Source organism: Telmatherina bonti, assembly GCF_933228915.1.
Source record: "Telmatherina bonti genome assembly, chromosome: 16".
Classification (NCBI taxonomy): Eukaryota; Metazoa; Chordata; class Actinopteri; order Atheriniformes; family Telmatherinidae; genus Telmatherina; species Telmatherina bonti.
The window spans coordinates 22,958,977-22,979,855 of record NC_136614.1 but is presented as its reverse complement, the minus strand read 5'-3'; the positions used below and the strand labels follow the sequence as shown (position 1 = coordinate 22,979,855).

Sequence of the window (20,879 nt, the reverse complement as noted above, 5' to 3'; positions counted from 1 at the left end):
GCTGTCATTATAAGGCACAATGAGTTTTTTAATGGTGACTTGTTTATTTCGGCACCACAGGCAGGCACTGGCAGTATGCAAAAGTGCACAATACATTTTAAAAATGTTTTGTGCAATGTGAAATGTGAAAATGTATTTTCAGCATTTTCACTTGCTGAAAATAAAATGTTTCCAAATTTCTCCAACTGTTCTTATTTATTTTCTCCACAGGTTCCAGTTTCACTCCTTCCTCAGGCATCTACGCCACCAACAACTCAGTGTCCAACGCCGCCAACTACACTGCCACACAGCAGGTACACCATGCATCCCACAGTCAGGAAGGAAAGTCTAAGTTTATGATAGATTTTGTTTGAGCAGATTAAACGATCCTAATATTTTCAGTTATTTGCGGTTAAGTAAATGTATTGCAGCAGTAATCAAGATGGCGGTTTTACACTCCTGTTCACCTGCAACTTTCTTCATTCGGAGCAGTTTTATGAAATAAAATCTTAATGCGTTGTGACCTTACAACATGGGAAAAGTTGTGAGAGAAACAGACAATCAGCCTTGGTGAAAGAGTGTTTTGTTCTGAATATTCTCTACGTCCATATGATGAATATTGTGGTAGTAAAAATGCTTATAGGGGGATTTCAGTGTCTTGCTATGATAGATAGTCTTGCTATGTGGCTGTTTACGGGAAAAAAAGTAAAGGTTTGGCCCGTGTGGGTGGATTAAGGGGAATATGGTGTGTGTGTGTTCTTGTATTAGTCATGTTGTGAGGACATAAATCACTTTAAACAGTCACAGTATGAAAACCTGCCTCCATTTTAAAATAGAAAAAGTCAATTCCCATCATGTAAATTATAAAATGTTCAGTTCGACGACTAAGTTTAAGGTAAAGAAAAGATTTGCATTAAGTTAAGGTGATATTTAGGGTGATATTCAGGTAGTAGTCATGGTCAAATATATGAGTGGAAGTCAGTGGAATAGTTTTCTGTATATGAGTTTAACAGATACAGAGAAAGCGAGCAAAAGACCAAAAAGGAAGGAATAGCGTTTAAAAAAGAAATGAAAAACGCTTACTGTGAGTACTGTATATGTGTGCAGGCTTGTGTGCAACTGGTGCAGACTACATACCAGCTTTGCATGCATGTGTGTGTACGTTCATGTGGTATGCTCCAGTTTATAAGGACTTCCAGAGATGGATGTAGTGACAGCTTTAAAGAGCTGAATCATAAAAGCGCCCATCTCCACTGGGTCAGTAAAAAGCAGCAGCACAAGGCTTAAATTGTCTTGGAGATATAAAATACAGATTGGAGGGGATAAAAGATTAGAGAAATGAGAGGGAACACTTGTAAAATCTGTCCTCAGAAGTCAGCCTGGCCCTCACCAGAAAAGTGAAACATCTCAGTTTTCTTCTTTCCTGGAACTTATCGTCTGTGACTTTGTCTTCGTCGTCTCCAGGATTATCCCTCATACACAACATTTGGCCAAAACCAGTACGCGCAGTATTACTCTGCCTCCACTTATGGGACATATATGACCTCCAACAGCGTGGATGGCACAGGCTCCACAGCTGCTTACCAGCTGCAAGATCCCACCCCTGCCATGACCGGACAGGCTGCTGAACTTCACCCAGGTTTGTGGCTCACACGATGCTTATAGCTCAGGATAAGTTTGTCAAATTACTAACCACAAATCAGTTGTAGCTTCATATGCAAATGTCAGATTTGTCTCCCCTCCTCACTCTGCATTCATTATGTTGGTTTTAGCTGGAAAATATCCCAGCTGATAAACAGAGTTCAGCTCCCTCTTTTAGCCGTAAAGAAGCACAGGACATCATGGTGATTGGGAGAGTTGACGTGTGTCCTCTGGGACTGAGATTAGCGAGAAGCTACGTTAAATGACTGAAGTTTGGTTGATGAGTTAGAAAAGAAGAGAAAACATTTTTAAGGAAAGGAGTTTAAAATGCACCCATGTGGCTGCATGTTCCAGTTTAATGTTTTTTTTTCTTCCTCTTTTTCTTTTGTTTCTTTTGGCTGTAATTCAGGAAACCTGATTAAAGGAGCTTATCATTCTTCCTGTCATTAACTTTTTTTTTCCCTTTATCTGCCTTTCTCTCTTCTTCATTCACCCCTCTTGCCGTTCCAGTTGGTATCTGTTTTTCTTTTCTCTTTTTTTGGGGGGGGTCAGTCACATGCTGTTTGTGTCTTCTTTATCCACCCCCACTTTCTCACTCTCCTTTTACTCTGATTGAGACATAACAATATGGGATCCAAAGCTTAGGGTCTGGTTCTAGTTACCGAGCAGCAGTGGGAGCATATGGCACTGGGAGGGCGTGCTTGTGTGCAAGAATGTGTGTGCACGCCTTTGTGTGCATTCTAATTTATACTTCGGCCGACTCTTTGCAGCAGTATCTTTGCAAAAAGAATCAGATTACATAACTTGTCTGATTTATTGCACAATTCTATATCCCCCCCTCCTCTGTTAGATCCTCATGCGTTCATGTTATCGTTAATCAGTCATATTACAAACAGCGCTTTTGTTTAGGTTTTTTTTGTGGCCTTTAAGATGATCTGTCATGCCAATTAAACCCGACAAGACTACTCACTGTACAGAGTCTGAGTTATTGCTCCTCCCGAGGTGGATGTGACTCCAGAGCACCTGTGGAATCAGCTCAAACTACATCATTACTTTTTCTGTCATGCAGCGACTAAAGGGGTCGTTTTGAGCAGTTTGAGGCTTATATCGGAATACTTCTATAAAGCATTTCAAATGCCTTTTCTGTGTTCTGTATTCACTCTCAGGGGACTTTGATACAGTGCAGAGCCCTTCCACACCCATCAAAGAGTTGGATGACAGAGCCTGTCGGAGTGGGGGGTCAAAGTCGCGCGGCAGGGGCCGCAAAAACAACCCCTCTCCTCCCCCTGATAGTGACCTGGAGGTAAGGGACAGAAAAACACTCTCGCAGAGCACTGACTGAATATTCCTTTCAGATCTCATGGTGTTCGTTTTATCTTTATCCACTCTGTTACTGCCGTTTCTCAACACATAGGAGGAGAGATGCTTGCTATCTGTACAATGTGGGCAAGCATCCACATACTGATGCATCTTTTCGTCATGTTTTCAGAGGGTGTTTGTGTGGGATCTGGACGAGACGATCATTGTTTTCCATTCTCTGCTCACCGGCTCTTATGCACAGAAATATGGCAAGGTAAAACATTTACATTAATCTATTGTGACATCTTCATTGTCCTCCAGTATGATTTTTCTCTTCATGCTGCGTTATCTTTGTAAGAATATAAACCCACTGATTCAGAGGTGATTAATCTTCCCACTTTGCTCTGTTGCTATGTAGGTTTTAGATGTTTCCCTGCTTCAGCCCAACTGATTGAAATTAATGGATCACTGACAGCCTTGTGAGGACATCGGACAAAAATCCAGATTTTAGCTAAAGTTGCTTAAAAAAACAAAAGAATCTGTCTAGAGAAAATGCTAAGAAAAAATTATTTGTCCTCTAATTTCACCTATAAATGTCTCTATTTACCTACAAGGCAATATTAAGACTTAAAATAAAAAGCTTTTTTTTTTTTTTTTTTTTAGTAAATATGCAAATGCAACTTTATCCACCAGTGGAACCAAACTTGAAGAATCATTATTATGACAGAAAAGTCATGACCTTCCCCGTCACCCCAAGCTTCTACTTTAACTTTACAACTTCCACTGAGTGCACATTGTGCATATATTTTATTCCTCTCAGCTGAATTCTTATATTACATAAACTGTTCCAGAAATTTTACGGTCTATATATGATCACATGCATAATTAAATGAGTCCTCAAATGTGGCTATCAGTAACTGTCAGTGCTTTTACTAGTTTAACCGTAACACAGTGTGCTAATTACTCACCTGAGCACATTTTTATGCCAGTTCTCTCTGTCAACTTTTTAGGTGGTCTTACTTTTTCACATAGCAGCTTAGCTGTTTATAGTTCCCTTTTATTTAAATGTTCTTAGTTCTGATGTGGGATCATCGTATGTGGCCAAGGCTTCAGATTTTTACTGGGTGAAGTCGTTTCCTGTGGACACCAGCCTGCCTGGATGATTTTTTTCATCCCTGAACCATTGTGATATTCCCGTTTGGCATTCAAACAAAAGCTAGCACAGCACATGCATGATTTGGAGCCAGACTTGCATTAATCCTTTGGAGCCCAGGCATTTTACAGAGAGGGTTTGTGGGCTGTGATGTACTTCCTATTTATTCTGCAATGGACACATTTATTGTATGGCAGTTTGGATTTAATGGGCAATGAAAGGTCCTGTTGAGTTGAGTGGTGTGTGTGTGTGTGTGTGTGTGTGTGTGTGTGTGTGTGTGTGTGTGTGTGTCTGAATGTATAAGAAGCAGAAACGTGGTTGATTTTGCTGGTTTGTGTTGTCTTTGCTGTAGAGAAACAATGGACTTAGACTGGATTTGTCCTGATTTGTCAACTGATAGCAAATAGTTTGTTTCCAGCTTTCTTAAATTCACATAAATGTCACATGAGATATCAGGGTATGTTGGCTGAGATAATACACACCACTGCATTTGTGATTTTAAAGCCAAATGTTATTTTTGTTTTTTCTTAAAGATTATTCCTTCACTAAAAATTTCTGCTGATGAGACAGGACTATTGCGAAGATTTATGATGTTTAACAAACTGGAGATATTATAAGAGGATCATTTTTAAGAAAAAAACTGTTTTACTGACTTCAAACAACCTGATTTTGTTCCAAAACTAACAACGGGGTTGGACAGCAAAATAAATATATATATATATATATATATATATATATATATATATATATATATATATATATATATATATATATATACTTTGCTTTATATATAAATATATATATATATATATATATATATATATATATATATATATATATATATATATATATATATATATATATATATATATATATATATATATATATATATATATATATATATATATTTATATATAAAGCAAAGTTCCACAACATTAGTCATAAAGTAAAATTTGAGGGTTTTTTGTCTCCCAAGGTGCCGTAACTATACTGTAGCCTACAGTTATAAGACAGCATAAACTTTAAAATTGGTGAAGCGCCACTCTTAATATTTTATTGTTTTATATTTGCAAGAGAAATTTTTCACTTCATATACTTCATATATGGAAATCCAGTGGCAGCTGTGTCTGTTCTCCCCTCTCCTTAAAATAGGATTTACACTATTGACACAGGAAGCACAACACCTACAGTAAATGCACCACAGAACTGAGGACATATCTCCTCTGGAAGAAGGCATGTCTGGGATATAGTTTCCAGATAACAGCACAGATTTGCAGTGGGACTGTTTCAGGTTTGACATGCCATCTCAAAGTAATAGTTTTTAGACTGAACTTCTCAAATAAAAGTGCAAATTCAGCTTTTCTAGGGCAAACAAGTCTTTTTTTCCCCTCTCCTTTAACCGTTAGCCAACCTAGTTATTATCTGAGAGATAAATGCATTTAATGCCTCCATACTATGACAGGCAAGCAGGTTCAGTGAAAACGGCTTCTCCCTTCATTATTCCAGATAAATGACACAATCAGAAACATTCTGACTCACACATCTTTCAACTTCAGTTAATCGTCATCTTGTTTTGTTGCTTTTCAAACTCAGGAATGATGTCCATCTCTCTTTATTACCGTGTCCCTCGCCAACTTTCACTATCCTTCCTGTTAGTTTCTTTCTATTCTGGTCGTCTGACAGCGTCAGCGAATCGTGCGGCAAGCTGTCGACCCTCGCTGACCTATCACAGATGATGGTTTTTGCAGCTGAGCCCCAAGCTGGCAGGGCAGGCCAGCATTTTCCCAAACACACACACACACACACACACACACACACACACACACACACACACACACACACATACACATAACCCATTCACATACCACAGCGTCTCTCTTTGAGGGTACCTACCCTCTGCAACACACACACAAGGAGAAACACTCTTACTTTCGCCCCTCCAAACCCCTCTGCAAACATAAGGAATGTTGATGGAACAGAACAAGTGTAACCTGTCTGTCAGCATCTGGTGTGATGAGTGGAGCATACCAACTCTTCCTGTAGGGGTTGTGTTAGAGGTGTGAAATGGGAAAATGTGTCAAAGTCAAAATGAATTTGAGAATAAGAGTAACTGATTAACTCTGGAAAACAATAAGTAACATTTAAAGTGATAAACATGTTGTCACGGTGATGTCGTCATGATGCCATCCCCTTCTTCTGTCAGGACCCTCCCATGGCAGTGACGCTTGGTCTGAGGATGGAGGAGATGATCTTCAACTTGGCAGACACACACTTGTTCTTTAATGACCTGGAGGTGGGAACAAATATCAGATTTAAACAGAAAATTATTCCTTTGGTGTTTTTCACTTTTTAAGGCTACAAAATTTTTGCACAGTATGTAGAAATTTTGAACTAATCAGTATCAGGCCCAACAGACTCAAGTCAAGCTCGGTCAGTGAAACAGCATTACTGCCCTCTAGTGGTAGAAATATGCTGGACGCGCGTTTATGCTCTAATTTTAGTACATAATGCTTTTGTTGTCTTTTGTTGTTGTTGTTTTTTGTTTGTTTGTTTGTTTTTTGTGTTATTTAAGTTGTTCATTGATTTTTTATTACAGGAATGTGATCAGGTACATATTGATGATGTGTCATCTGATGACAATGGCCAGGACTTAAGGTGATCACTTAATATTTCACAATTTAAAAAACGTGCACTATTAATAGTAGAATCTTATAGTTCATTATAGTTTTTTTTTTTTTTTTTTACTGTTTCTCCAAAGTTCATGTTGTTTTTAAATAAAATATAATGTGCTTAAAATTTACCCTTGAGTAAATTACATTTTAAAGTTGAATACAAAATAGGCTATTAAATTATAGTGATAAAAAAAAAAAAATTGATCTTTTTGTTCTACCAGCACAGATTTTTCAAATAAAACATATCATTATTATCGACAGTACTTACAGTTTTGCAACTGATGGCTTCCATGCAGCTGCAACCAGCGCCAACCTGTGCCTGGCAACGGGTGTTCGCGGCGGGGTCGACTGGATGAGGAAACTGGCCTTCCGCTACCGACGGGTCAAAGAGTTGTATAGCACGTACAAAAACAATGTGGGGGGTAAGCCAATCAGAATGCAGTCTGCTGGTTGCTAGTGAGATTGAGATAGTGTACTGGAAAGCTTTTCTTATCAGAAACTTAGAAGTTATAAAATAGCAATTCATGCTATGTGCTCTGCTACAGTTTGTCCTCCTGAGTGGAACCTACTAGTATTTGTAACCTATAACACAAGCTATAACCTGACATAATATAATATTTATCTGTTGATAGCTTAAATTCAAAATCATCCAAAAAAAATATTAGAAACTGCAAAAACAACTGACCTTTTTCACAACTGGACCCACAATCCCTTACACCCAAACAACTACATGGTTATGACACTTTTAAACTAGATGTAGATAAAGGTAGTCTGCACTGTGTTTCAGGTCTGCTGGGTCCTGCTAAGAGAGATGCGTGGCTGCAGCTCAGGGCAGAGGTGGAAGCTCTGACCGACTCCTGGCTCACTCATGCACTCAAGTCCCTGTCCATCATCAGCTCCAGGTGATGCCTACATTTTAGTTTATTTGTCTGTTTTCATTAACATTGATTAAACATTTTTTTGTCCCTTTTTATTATAGTCAGATTTTTTTTTTTTTTATTAGTCCATACCTGGCATTAAAAGACATGAATGAAAAACCCATTCATCACTCTAATCATCCATTCACTTATCAACCTGTGTCCCTGATAAAGTGTCTTTTCTTTCTCTAACTCCTACAGGAGTAACTGTGTGAATGTGCTGGTGACCACAACGCAGCTCATACCAGCGCTGGCTAAAGTTCTTCTATATAGTCTCGGATCAGTTTTCCCGATTGAGAACATTTACAGCGCAACAAAAATAGGTAAGACCCAGACACACGTGCAAAATCTCTCTTCATGCAGACTGGGAGTGAGGCAAAGTATTAAACCAAACATATTGAACCCAGTGAAAGACACAAATTATGTTCTGTGTAATGCTGTTTCAAACTTTAGATATTAAGTAAGATGTCCAGATTTATTTCATGAAACAAAGAAACAAATTATGGGGAGAAATGATAAAGTAATCAATGTGAGCTTAAATGATTTTTGTTTTTTCTACCTTGATACCAGTTTACCACATATTTATTCATATCTGCTTTTGGCGCAGCACTGTATGGTATTCCTGCAGATACATGTGTATTTTCTCATCATCTACTTAAGTTAAGTTAAATATACCCTTAGTGTCTGATTTTCGCTGATGTGGCCAAAGCATCTTACAAGAACAAGATTATTATTCTGAATTAAATAGTAAAAAAAAAAAAATTTCTATGAGTATTGTTTGGCAATCATTTTGCATTTTTTAAGTTAATTTTATCAATGGAAATCATCATATAAATTACATTTGCAGTTCACAATTATTGTTGGTGATATTGTGTCAGGACACCTTTCTTTAGTGTGTAAATAACTGCGTAAAAAATAAGATCACTTGCTGACATTTTTACTAACTCTGTTACCTTTTATGTTCTTATTTAGGAAAGTATTCTGCTTTGCATCTCAGTCGTAACGTACTGTGTGTGTTCAATATTTCCTCATTGGTAAAAGTAAGAAGCAGAGATGTCAACACAAACAGCCAATCAAAAGAGAGGGATTTTTATGTTCAGACCCTTCAACTTAAATATGCAATAGCTAAAACAGCTGATCTGAGAGGCAGAGGTACAAGATGAAAGATGAGGACTCTGAATCACATGAAGTTGCTCCGGTAAACATCCAGAACGGTTCTAGAGTCCACTTTAGATAATATAGTTGAGCATGTATTTTCACAGGTGAGAAGGCATCATATGTTGGTTATTTCTACTTATTCCCATTTCCTTTATCAGTTTAGTTTCGCTCAAGTTTTCAGCAGTGCTGAACAGGTGCCTAGAAATGTTTGCTCCTTGTTTAAGCTTTTTTGTTTTGTAAAAATGGTGCTGGTGTTTGACTTTCGGGTGTCCTGACTACAGTGTAGAAACACAGTGTTTGTGTTGAAAGAAATACTTTTTACATGAATGTTTTGTAGAAACATGATAGAATAACAACAATGTGGTTTATGTGGGGAGAAAAAAGAAGTTTTTAAATAAAAGTGGCCTTAGACAATTTTAATTGGTTCTGCCCCATTTCCCATGTAAATGGAGAATCTAATCAGGCGCATCCCCTTCTGTGGATGGGGGGGGGGGGGGGGGGGTCTCCTTTCATATTTGTTTTAGTTTAGTCTGATCCCAAACACAATATATCTGAACAAACTTTAAACTCAGGTGGTAAACCCACAGGAAATCATCTTTGGGTCATTTACCTTTTTAATTAATCGTACAGAGACTCAGACTGTGTATGATGGAGGTAAAGAAGAAAAATATTCAGGAAATAACACTCATGCTAAGTGTTGGTGTAGTCCTTTTCATCCAGTTCAACACCCATGTTCCGATGATGAATGGAAATGTTGTGGTAACCATGGCAACTACACTGAGTTTAGAACATTTACAGAGACTTTTTACAGAGTCTTTGTTGCATAACTTTGAAATGAGACTACTTTAAAAACAAATGACAATGCATATCTGTTCACAGAAAGTCTGCATGTAGGCATTTCTGAAATGCATCATACAAACATCAGAGTTGATCACAGTAAATCGTGTTCTAGAAATGTTTTTCTTATGTGTGTGTAAACGTGTGTCTTCACTTTACCCTGACACACACAGGTCTCCCTCTCCATGTTTGACTTCCATCTAAATAAAGGAAAAACCTGTGAAAGCCTTTGTTTCTCTCCAGGCAAAGAGAGCTGTTTTGAGCGTATAGTCTCCCGCTTTGGCACTAACATTACGTATGTTGTGATTGGCGATGGGAAGGATGAAGAGCATGCTGCCAGCCAGGTAATCAAACGGCTTCTGAACTTTGACCTCTCTGACCATGTGACCCCTTCCTTCCTCCCCTTGTTTATTTGTTTTTTGCAGGAAAAGAGAGTTGCTTTGAACGCATAATGCAAAGGTTTGGCAGGAAAGTAGTGTATGTTGTAATTGGGGACGGTGTGGAAGAGGAGCAGGCGGCCAAAAAGGTAATGGACCTTACCGTGACCCCGCCTACTCCGCACAGTGTGAGCTCTGATTGGACCAAACCTGCCTTTCTTTGCTACAGCAGTTTTGTGTTGGTCTCTGACTTTCTCTGGTCTCTTGCCTTTTATATTTTGTTTGACAGAGTTACAAGATACTTGACTGCAGTGAATATCTGAAAGTGGAGCTTGAATCGTGTATATTTTGGCACTCGGCTTAAAACTCAAATAGATCTTTTGCCACTAGAAGGTATTTTTTAATTGATGAGGGTGTCATTTGAATCATATGTCAAGTCCGAATTAGTCATACCCCACAAGATGAATGACTGCCCAAATATACACTGTGACCAAGCTGTGAACTTCTTTGTTTTGTACATAATGCTGCTTCTATCCAGTGATGTGATGACTGTTATTAACTGATGCCGTAGTTTCTACAAAATATGTTACATCACAGGAAATCAGAGTACGAGTAGTGATGTTCTAGGACCTGTTTTCCTATAAAAAAAGGGAAAAGATGGGTTTTTTCTGCTTTGGGTTTCATTCATAAAATGCGGTGCTGGGATCATTTGAAAATGGTTTGGCATTTTGGGACATGCTGTTATTTGCTTTCTGTCTGACAGTTACATCAGCTAAACATAAAGATATAGCCAACAGCCAGTGTACGGCAGCAAAGGTGTAGCTGCACTGAATAACATGCTGCATTTGATGGCAGCTGGGAATTCAGAGTTTCTGATCTGTGACTTAAATTTTTCAAGCCAGAATTGCATTATTTTGTATCATTTCCTGGTATAATTGAGTTTTGAAAATATGTCTTAGATCCTGTCAAACAGAGACAGAATTTTTTGCTTTTCTATTTATTTATTTATTTTTTTCATTGGCTAATCATCTTCGTAAGAAGGAAAGACCAAAGCAACATACAAAAGCAACAAAAACCAAGCTAGATGTAGTCAGGTTTTCTTCTTTTTATCTGTTAAAGTTGAAAAATATTTGATTTGTAGTTGTGACTACCCACCTCCACAATATATCTTTTATCATTATTACTTTTATTTAATTGTAAAAAAATATCTCCACAGTATATTGACAGCAGCAATAATTTCGCGAATTGCATCAGTGAGAATTAGACCCGTCAAGAGCTTCTTCTTTTTCACTTTTAGAGATTTTAGAGCTTAAAGGTAGAGTATGTAAGATTTTAAATGTTTTTTTTTTTTTTAAATTAACTAAAAAAATAACTACAATCATAATTAGATAGTTTTTTTTAAACATGTAGGTTCCAGTCTGTCCATATTTGATGCGTTATTAAATTACAAGTTTAATTAATGACAAAGACCCTTCTTGAATGTTTTCTGACCAGTAAAAAAAAAAAGTACTTCTTTTCCACCAGTAGGGGGAGTATAAGCCCATTTATTGTAGAGCTACAGCTCACAAGCGATTCCTGCCCTCATTGGAGCTGGCAAGGTGGAGGGGTGAGGGGTGAGTTTTGCTCATTACTGCCAACCTGTGGTTGTTTGTGGAGGAGCAGTTTTGTGGTTTTGCTCACGACCTGGTGTTTGCCACCTGGTGGTGGAAAGAATCGCCCTGAAATCTTACATACTCTGCCTTTAAATTCGGATTATATGTTTAATGTGGTTTTTGGTGCTAGCTGTTTTCCCATCTCTTACTGATATACAAAGCTAATGTCTCCAGCTGGACAGGTGATGCAACTCATATCATGGAAACCCTCAGAACAGAAACTTACAACCATTTTCCCAAAATGCTACTCTTTTGTGTGTTAGAACTGCATGGATTTTGTTTGCAGTGCTATTGCAAGGTTATCAGTTACAAGCTACTGTAGTGTAGCTTGCATGATTTTAGGTGGTGGTGACCAAGTGTAACAGCATTTTATCTGGTTTTAATCATGTGTGTCCACTCCACAGCACAACATGCCTTTCTGGAGGATATCCAGTCACTCTGACCTGCTGGCATTACACCAAGCACTGGAGTTTGAATACCTGTAACTACCCTAGCAATATGGACTGATGCAATGTTACCATGGAAATGGTCAGCCAGGCAGCCCCATCTTTTGTATAACTATTTAAGAACAAGAAGAAGAAGAAAAAACAAACAAACAAAAAAAAAGACTCCACTGCAGTTTGTGATTTTTTCCCCCTAATTTTTCCCTTTTTTTTTTTTTTAATGTCTGGATTTACAAACTCTTAATGGTCTTAAGAAACGAGGTTAAAGGTGGTAAATAAAATGTCATTGAGCTTGGGAACTGCTGAACAAACCCAACTCATCCCTGCTCAGTCCTCTTGGTCCTGATGCTGGGACAAACCTCTGTGAAAACCCAGTGTACCAGTATCCAGTCTGAGGACCCAGCAGAGCCTGGAAAGATGCTTCTGTTTTTGTACTCTGGTTTTAACCAGAGCATTCAGTGGTATAGAAAAGACTTGTCCTCACCCAACCATTCATTTTAAGGCTTCTCTGTACAGATTCTGTAACGTATACTGGGATAAGGGTTTTTTGTGTGTTTTTTTTTTTTTTTTTTGTAAGCGTTTTCTTCCTGATGATATAATCACAACACATGCAGTCTGGTAGAAATTTCTGTAAATTATTTCCAATAAACTTAAAGGACAGTGGAAGCTTCTGTTCATTTTGTCATGGAAATCAAATTTTGGGGATCTTGTCATTTTTAATATCTTACTTTTCTTCTGAACTTTCTTGAAGGGTTGTGTTAGACTGTTGACAAATGTTTAACTGTCTTTCATTTAATTATTTCAGGAGAAAAGGTTATTAAAAGGTCCTGTGCATCTTCTTTAGTAAATTTAATTTTTTAGAATTAACAGTTTAATTACACACCTAAGTTAGATACACGCTTTTAAAGGAGTCCCTTTGTCGCAAACTGAAATAATTTGTTGAAACTTTTGTCAAAATGACATAGAAATGCTTCACCAGGACTCTATTCTTCCATTAACTTTGACCTTTGACACCACTTTGTCCCTGTTCTGCAAAGGGTCTGCCTCTTTTGAGGTCTGAAATATTTTGAAAATTTAAAACCCTTGGAATATATTATGAGAAAGCAAGCAGTGAATGCTATGAGAGCTCTAACAACACATGAAACTGGTCTAAAGTACAATGTCTTAGTCCACAGTTGAACCTTGAATACATAATTCCTTGACACTAAAAAGCAGACCCGGTTCTAACCCTTTCCTCATATTGACTCCATAGACCACAGGTGTCGAAGGTATCCTGCAGGTTTTTGTTGTCTCCATGCTCCAGCACACCTGACCGAAAACTTGAAAAGAGGTTGACAAGAAGCTGCTGGATGCATTTGATTTGAATCAGCTGTGTTGGTGGAGGGAAACAACAAAACCTGCCAGATACCGGCCCTTGAGGACTGGAGTTCGACACCCCTGCCATAGATGTTTCCCCAATTTTAGTTTTTGTAATTGTTGCAAATTGTGCTTATACTAATAGTGTATTTATGACAAATGGAAAATTGGAATTTTCAACTTCTGATGGAAAAAAAATTCAAGAAAGTAAAACAGATTTCTTTGATGAAATGAAACACATTCAAGCAATTCTGGAGAAGTTTGTTAACCTTAAAACTAAGTGCTGGACTGGTTTTTAAGTGTCTTTATGTGCATTCCGAGGCCTGAAACTGCCCTGGAGTACATTGGGGTTGGATACACTTCCAGCCCAGCATGACAAACATTTGGGTTATGTTACTTCATCACATACTAAGAAGACAATAACTTTTGCATTGACAAAGACTATTGGGGGAGGGGGGGGGGGGGGGGGGGGGGGGGGGGAGCAAAGCTATCCAATGTGATTAAACAATGAATAATTTTTTTTTTTTTAATTTATGAGACAGACATGAAAATAAACATTTGGTATTTTCCTGCTAGGAAGAGCTCAAAGAAAAAATGACAGTATGGCACCCAGATGCATATATGTTTCTGTTGGTTAGTTGGTCATGTGATTGTTTTGCTTGAAAAAAATGTAACTAATGTCTCTACTGGGAAGTTGGAATTGATGTATCACATGTAGTAAAACTGAAACATTTGTATAATCTAAATATTTAGTTTATTTGAATGCTCATGTTATCTATTGTAGATGGAAACATAAGTAATCTTATTTGCCTCATATTAAACCTCATAACTTGTATTTTTAAACAAAGAAAACTTTCTTTAAAATTCTCCTTTGCAGTGCATGACATTTTCATAGACATTGAGATACAATCAAAGTGAACATTTACTTCTTTGGTTTAAAAATTTTGATGGAAGCAAAGCTGTTGAAGACGGGCACCATATATACTTTAGTTGTACATCCTTAAATTTTTCTCCAAAATAACCAAATTTTAGTTTACTAAAAAAGCTTATAAATAGAATATTGCTATATAAAAAAAAAAAAAAGCTAGCAGCAACTGCACAGGTTGACAATGTAAAATAAGAAGGAACATCTGTCCTAGACAGGGCTCATACTCTGTAGTCGTTATAGGAAGTCTGTCTTTGATATCTTCATTCATCATTCATGTTGCACTGTGCTTCGTTTGACCTACCACAAATAGTTAGGTCAATTACCCATTTCTTGCATTTTATCACATTACCTTTCAACGTGGAACTTTAAAGCCACAATTCATTACATAGCTCCACAGGTTATGTGCTTCTTATGTGCTGTAAGTGGTCCAAAATCAGTTCACAAACACTCCCCTCTTTGCATCCAATTTCAAAAAGACACAAACTGTGCCCTAGAAAAGTCATGTGATATCATTTAACAACTGAAAAATTCCCATTTCTGAGGCACAGCAACAACAAAGGAATATTGGGCTGAATAACTTCTAAAAAGTGATGACCTCCCACTGCACCCTGCATGGTTCAGTGAATAACATTTCCACTTAGAGTCCTCAGGGGAAAAAAAAAGTTGGAGCATATAGTGCCGCAAGTACCATTATATCATTCCATTTCCCTTTTAAAGCACTGCTGTATAATAACAGATGAACAGTCTGTTACACACTTGCTTATGGGATCTAAGCATGAATTTACAGGTTTAGGGGGAGGAGGGAAAAAAGTACACGAGACAAACTTGATTTTCACGCTTTATTAACACCTCATTTCTTGGCTTTGAAGTATTCCTCAATGACATCCTTGGCTTGAGACTCTTTGCCATAATCCTGCAGGCAGACAACTAAAGGTTAAATCTCAGGACTGAAAAAGACATTAGCACAACATCAAAAATAAAGTTCCCAATATATCTAAGAAAGGTCAAATGGGAATCAACAAGACGCCATCAAATGTTTAAATGCATAATTTTGTACATATTTATTTCAATTTAAACGAGTGCAAAAAACATTAACTGCAGGTCAGTTTTCCTACATTTGTAGCATGGTCCTTTTCTGTAATGACATAGGTATCTTGGTGCCAGCAGAAGGAAGGGGGGTTAGCTAGGTTATCAGTTTGTTTTTTGTTTTTTAAATCAATTCTAAGAGTCTTAAAAGTAACAAAAAATATTAGTAAAAGTACAGTTCTTTGACAACATAAAATACCAAACAAAAGGACTAACAACATGGAAGTCTTGTGTACTCTCGGGTTTAAAAGAAATTAATCTAAAAATTTAGTATACGAACGTCATTTACCTTGACGACAACACAACTGCAGCCCACCACCTTGCGAGGTTTTCCCTCCCGGTCGATCTTGCACAGACCAACCCACTCACCAAGCTTCTTGTTGTCGTCCACCTACGAGACAAGTTACTGTAAATGATGTGCGGACATGACAAATACTCCAACTACTGTCATCAGATAAAAGAGCAAAATATGAGAATACTTCCAATTTCAAAACCACAAAAGCAACTAAACAGTGCAAATTTAATTACAAATTTATTGTGCAATATCCTTGGTTTTCAAAAAAGCATACCCAGGTAGCGTCATAATTTTAATATGTAGTTTAATACCTGCAGTGAGTACTTGACTGTATCTCAGACCAAAATTGGGTAACAATGGCAATCTCCTCATGGTGTTCAGTAGAGGGAGCCAAATTATCATCATCGATACAGTACATGGCAACATCCAACCATAATCTTGACAGTTCATTAAACTGGCTTTAATTGTTATGTCAAAATATTGCAATAAAGCATAAACTATTCTACTAACTCCAAGCACTACACCCTCAATCCATGTGGACGTAACCAACTCCTTACCTTGATCAGGTTTATCTGATGCTCAGCGCAGAGGGCCTCGACCAGCTTGACGTACATGGGTTCATCACAGTTGGCAGCCAGGACGCAGAGATGAGCCTGACGTCTATAAAAGCACAATGAATGAACTGGCAAAGAGTTTACATACTATCACGTTAAACTGATGATGATTCTCAGATAAAAATTGGGTAACAGTGGCCATCTTCTACAGAAAGTTCAGTAGAGGGAGCCAAGATATCATCACAGAAACATCGAGTGCACAGGTATTAAACTCCAGTCCTAGTGGACCAGTATCCTGCAGGTTTTTTGTTGTCTCCATGCTATAATAAACATATATAAAGGTAAGCCATTCGATTTGAAAATGTGCCGGATATTGGCCCTGGAACACTGAAGTTTGACACCCCTGATATTATGAGGTAAAAACACTGATGAACTCAACATACTTATCCAGGGCCTTGGCAGCCTCACGGATACCACGAGCAAGGCCGTCGTGGATAAGTGCGGTCTTGAGCACTTCAGGTAAAGCGGTGTTGACATCCATCACACCTCCGGCAGCAGTGCTGTGAAGGGAAAAGAAAAAAAAAAGAAAAAAAAAGATTGGAAAAAAAACTTTATATCTGGACAGTAAATACAATGACAAATCAGTGTAACACTACCGAGCTACCAGCATGTCAGACATGGGATCTCACTCATTGTAGAGTGAAGGGGTATCCGACAAAAGAATGTAAATCATCATTCATGCATCAGAGCTCACTTGAAGAAAAAAAGCTGAATATTTAAAAGTTTCATGCTATAAGACTTATAGTATTATGTTTTGTGGACAATATTTAACTCTAGCCTACAGATGTACATTTTTTTTTTAACATTTAAATTCCAACAAACAGGTGCACCAGGATTAATGCTTAAACTACATGGGAAATCGATTTATACCATTCATCAGGACTTAAATATGCTAATTAACTTTTGCACGCAATTCATTAGCTTTCAAACATGGTAAAATGTCTACATGATTGATGCATCGCTGCAACTAAGAAATCACTTATCCTCAAGCATGGTTTTACTTTGTTTTAAGGGTACATCTGTTTTGCTCAGAAGTACAACTTAGATATGCAGATTAGAGAAGTCTTTAGACCATTTAAACATGTTTGACTAAGCTAGCCTCTTGGCTAATGTGTACACAATGTACAAGAGTCTTCATATTTATGGACCAGGCACCTTTATCTTAAAACTTGACGCCACAAGAGCACTATCCGTTCATTTCTAAAAGTGTGAGATCTGAGTTAAAGCTAATTCAACAATGTGGTCACAACTCTTCCTAATAAAGCTGCAGCAAAAGGAAGCGTCATGCTCACCCTTCCTCGGCCATTGTAGATTTGCGATGGATGGCGGACTAAAAATTCTGTAATAAAGAAAATATACGACAGGAGAGTTATCACCCATTATAAATGAGTCGATCTGGGGAGTTTATGAGTGAAGATGTTTGATTAATCTTGAAGATTGTTCCGCAGTTTGGAAAACGCACCCTGTCCTCCTTTCGGGCAGTGAGTAAAGAGGACGTCATAAAGCTGCGACACCGGCTTAATACCAACAGGCCCCATTCACGCGGGACAGCACCGCCCAGTGTAGTGCCTGTTGTTTCAATTTTTAGTTTTGGCACTTTTTTCACCAACAATGTACATATCTGTACTAACGGAGACGTCACAACACATTTCACCACTGACGTAAATAAATCAATTTTATATATTAATTACCCGAAAAGTACACACACACACACACACACACACACACACACACACATATATATATATATATATATATATATACATATATATATATATATATATATATATATATATATATATATATATATGTGTGTGTGTGTGTGTGTGTGTGTGTGTGTGTGTGTGTGTGTGTGTATTTGTTTGTTTTTGTTTACCTTTAACTATTGGGGAATAAAGATAACTACTTATTTCCTGTTTACAGTAGTAATTGCAGTATCTCATACAACAGAAATGAATCAGTTATACTAAAAAGACAGAAATGACACTGTTTAAAAATGTTTTATTTCAGTAAAACATAGAAAAAAATCTGAATCTAATGCAAATGTTTAACAGATGATGGTACAAAAATCTTCATACATGTTCTGAAGATTAAAACAGTAAAGCACTCAAACTGTGGGCATATTGGCATTTTGTTTTTCCAGTTTTAGTCATACATAAAGCATATTCCTTTATAGTGTTTCTAAGGCTAACATAGTGATGACAGTTCCTATGCTGATGGCCATTCTTCTTTAAAGTTTAAGGAACGCCTCCAATTGTTCCATCTCAATAGCATCTTCAAATGCAGTGAAGTCCTGAAAGAAAAGAAAAAAGTGTGGCCATTATAAAACACAAATAGTATATTAGAAAACCATTCATTTAATAATGTTATAAAATATATAACATTATTGAAGGAATGGTTTTCTATGAATCTCAAACCTTTATATAATAGCTTATATGCAATCAATAAAATATATGAAAAATATTCATTGTTAGGATAAATGGTAGTGTCACAAAATGTCTCCAAAGAAAAAACCAAGGCAAACGATCTGAAATCAGAAAAGGATTAAGATACGTCAATTCACACATACATCCCAGCACTTTTTGAAAACACGCAGTGATTTGACTTTTCTTCTATTAGTTTCCTCTAACATAACTTTTTGGGTCACACTGCACCTCATGCAGTGATAAGCCAATTATATGATAGAAGAAACATAAAGTTCTGTGTATTAGTTCTGCATATGACTTCATACTTGTGTATGAAGTCATACCATACCATTGAAGATGGTGCAGTGTTTGGTCTGGCCATTCTGGGCTCCCATAAAATATGGTGGATGGAGTGAAGACCTATAGTGAAGACTTGTTCAGAGCCTTCGGTCTTACTCAATGTTATGAGTAAAATCGAAGGTTCTGGACTGGTACTGTCTCTAGATTTATACTAAAAAAATACATTTCCACATAATCCCACAGTACTGAAATAATAGTTTTGAAAATTGTGTTCACATTCACTTTAGTAACTTTTAAAATATATTGTATATTCTCTCATATTTCACTCAAGAGATTTATCTGTCAAGGAATAAAGTGCTTTACTTCTGCAACCACTGCAAGGGTAGTTCACACAGTAAATATTTATTTAATCCCTGAGTCCACACCCTAAGCTTCCACAGGTTTTCTTCCTGGTTCAGTCTTTATCTGAAGACTCGTGTCATTCTCTTATCATTTACTGCATGAGACTTACTCCACAATAATTATCTCCATTGCATATTTGTGGGGGCAGTGCAGTCGGGTTCCCTGCTATTTTCCTCATTAAGTCCTTGTCTTCAGAATTCTGAGAAATGTCCACGGCTTTGAAGGGGATCTTCTTGGAGGTCAGGACAGAGATGATTCTCTCTTGGTTCTTTTTCACCTGTAACGGTAGTATTTCATCAGTTCATCGGTATCCAGACTATAAAATTCATGTGTAACTAACTAGCCAAGTCCTGCTTTCATACTGCTGTCCTGCTATATTGGCTTCGGATGAAAAATGTAAATAGTTACATGAAAATATGATGTGCTAAACTTAACATGCCTTAAAATATGTTGTTCACAAATATGTTGGTTACAAGAACAAAAATAGTGACAAGAAAAACTGCATACTGTACCTCCAGAGAACTGCTCACACTGGTAAAAAACAAAGTCACAGACATATTTGCTGCCTCAACAGTAATGCCTCAGTCCAGACACATCCACAGGTAGATAAACTGAGTGAAAAGTGCACAGCGTGAGAATGTTCTAGTATCCTAAATGCAGATATGTGACGAGACTTTGTTGAAGCAGCCAGCAAGGTGAGCAGGTTTAGACAGAGCTTACCTTACTGCATGGACACACCTACTTGTCTGATTGCCATTCCAGTCCTGGCTTGTCTGAGTCATTTGTGAAACCACTTACAAACACACACTCACACTCTTGCACATTCACACACCCATACACATAACATCACTGGCAGGTTTAAGGCAAGGCAAGGCAAGGCAGGTTTATTTGTATTGCACATTTCATGTACAAGACAATTCAAAGTGCTTAATATAAAAACATTACAGTATAACAGCGAGCTGCAGAGAGCATTTAAAACAAATAAAGAAACAAATTAAACGTTTGAAAGAAAAAGAAGTAATTGAAAGCGGGAAAAGAGGGAATAAAAGGCTTTGAATAAAAATGACAGTGTCATGGTTAATTAAGTTACTTTGATAAAAAGGGGCTAACAAAAAGGTTTTTAATTTTGATTTAAAACAGTTGAGAGTTTCAGCAGACCTGCAGTTTTCTGTGAGTTTGTTCCACACGTAATGAGCATGAAAAAAGGTTGCCTCTCCATAGTTTTAACTCCAGGAACGGAAGAATAGACCTGTTCCTAATGACCTAAGAGATCTAATTGGTTTATAACAAATCAGAAGATCCTGAATGTATTTGAGTTCAAAACCATTCAGTGCTTCATAAACTAACAGCAGGGCTTTGAAGTCA

The 20,879-nt window shown here is 37.4% G+C and overlaps 3 protein-coding genes across 3 annotated transcripts in view; 1 reads left to right on the top strand and 2 right to left on the bottom strand.

Annotated features, from left to right (window-relative positions):
* The window catches only part of eya4 (EYA transcriptional coactivator and phosphatase 4), a 46,248-nt gene extending 32,331 nt beyond the window's left edge, over positions 1 to 13,917 (top strand). The window contains 12 exon segments of the mRNA XM_079255434.1: positions 211 to 293; positions 1,444 to 1,618; positions 2,787 to 2,923; positions 3,110 to 3,193; positions 6,276 to 6,365; positions 6,669 to 6,727; positions 7,006 to 7,166; positions 7,532 to 7,646; positions 7,863 to 7,984; positions 9,900 to 10,043; positions 10,046 to 10,182; positions 12,090 to 13,917. Of these exon segments, the coding sequence (XP_079111560.1) occupies positions 211 to 293; positions 1,444 to 1,618; positions 2,787 to 2,923; positions 3,110 to 3,193; positions 6,276 to 6,365; positions 6,669 to 6,727; positions 7,006 to 7,166; positions 7,532 to 7,646; positions 7,863 to 7,984; positions 9,900 to 10,043; positions 10,046 to 10,182; positions 12,090 to 12,170 (1,388 nt within the window). The 3' untranslated portion in view covers positions 12,171 to 13,917.
* A 1,320-nt stretch (positions 13,918 to 15,237) lies between these two features.
* rps12 (ribosomal protein S12) lies at positions 15,238 to 17,917 on the bottom strand. The gene is made up of 6 exons (XM_079255214.1): positions 17,870 to 17,917; positions 17,700 to 17,746; positions 16,791 to 16,907; positions 16,351 to 16,453; positions 15,788 to 15,889; positions 15,238 to 15,325 (listed from the first exon to the last, which is right to left on the bottom strand). The coding sequence occupies exons 2-6, from the start codon at positions 17,711 to 17,713 to the stop codon at positions 15,263 to 15,265; spliced, it is 399 nt and encodes a 132-aa protein (XP_079111340.1). The 5' UTR covers positions 17,714 to 17,746; positions 17,870 to 17,917; the 3' UTR covers positions 15,238 to 15,262.
* Positions 17,918 to 18,596: 679 nt separating this feature from the next.
* On the bottom strand, positions 18,597 to 20,146 carry LOC306767341 (SH3 domain-binding glutamic acid-rich-like protein 3). Its single transcript, XM_079255279.1, has 3 exons — positions 20,027 to 20,146; positions 19,624 to 19,791; positions 18,597 to 18,700 (listed from the first exon to the last, which is right to left on the bottom strand). The coding sequence occupies exons 1-3, from the start codon at positions 20,069 to 20,071 to the stop codon at positions 18,638 to 18,640; spliced, it is 276 nt and encodes a 91-aa protein (XP_079111405.1). The 5' UTR covers positions 20,072 to 20,146; the 3' UTR covers positions 18,597 to 18,637.
* Between the last annotated feature and the right edge of the window lie 733 nt (positions 20,147 to 20,879).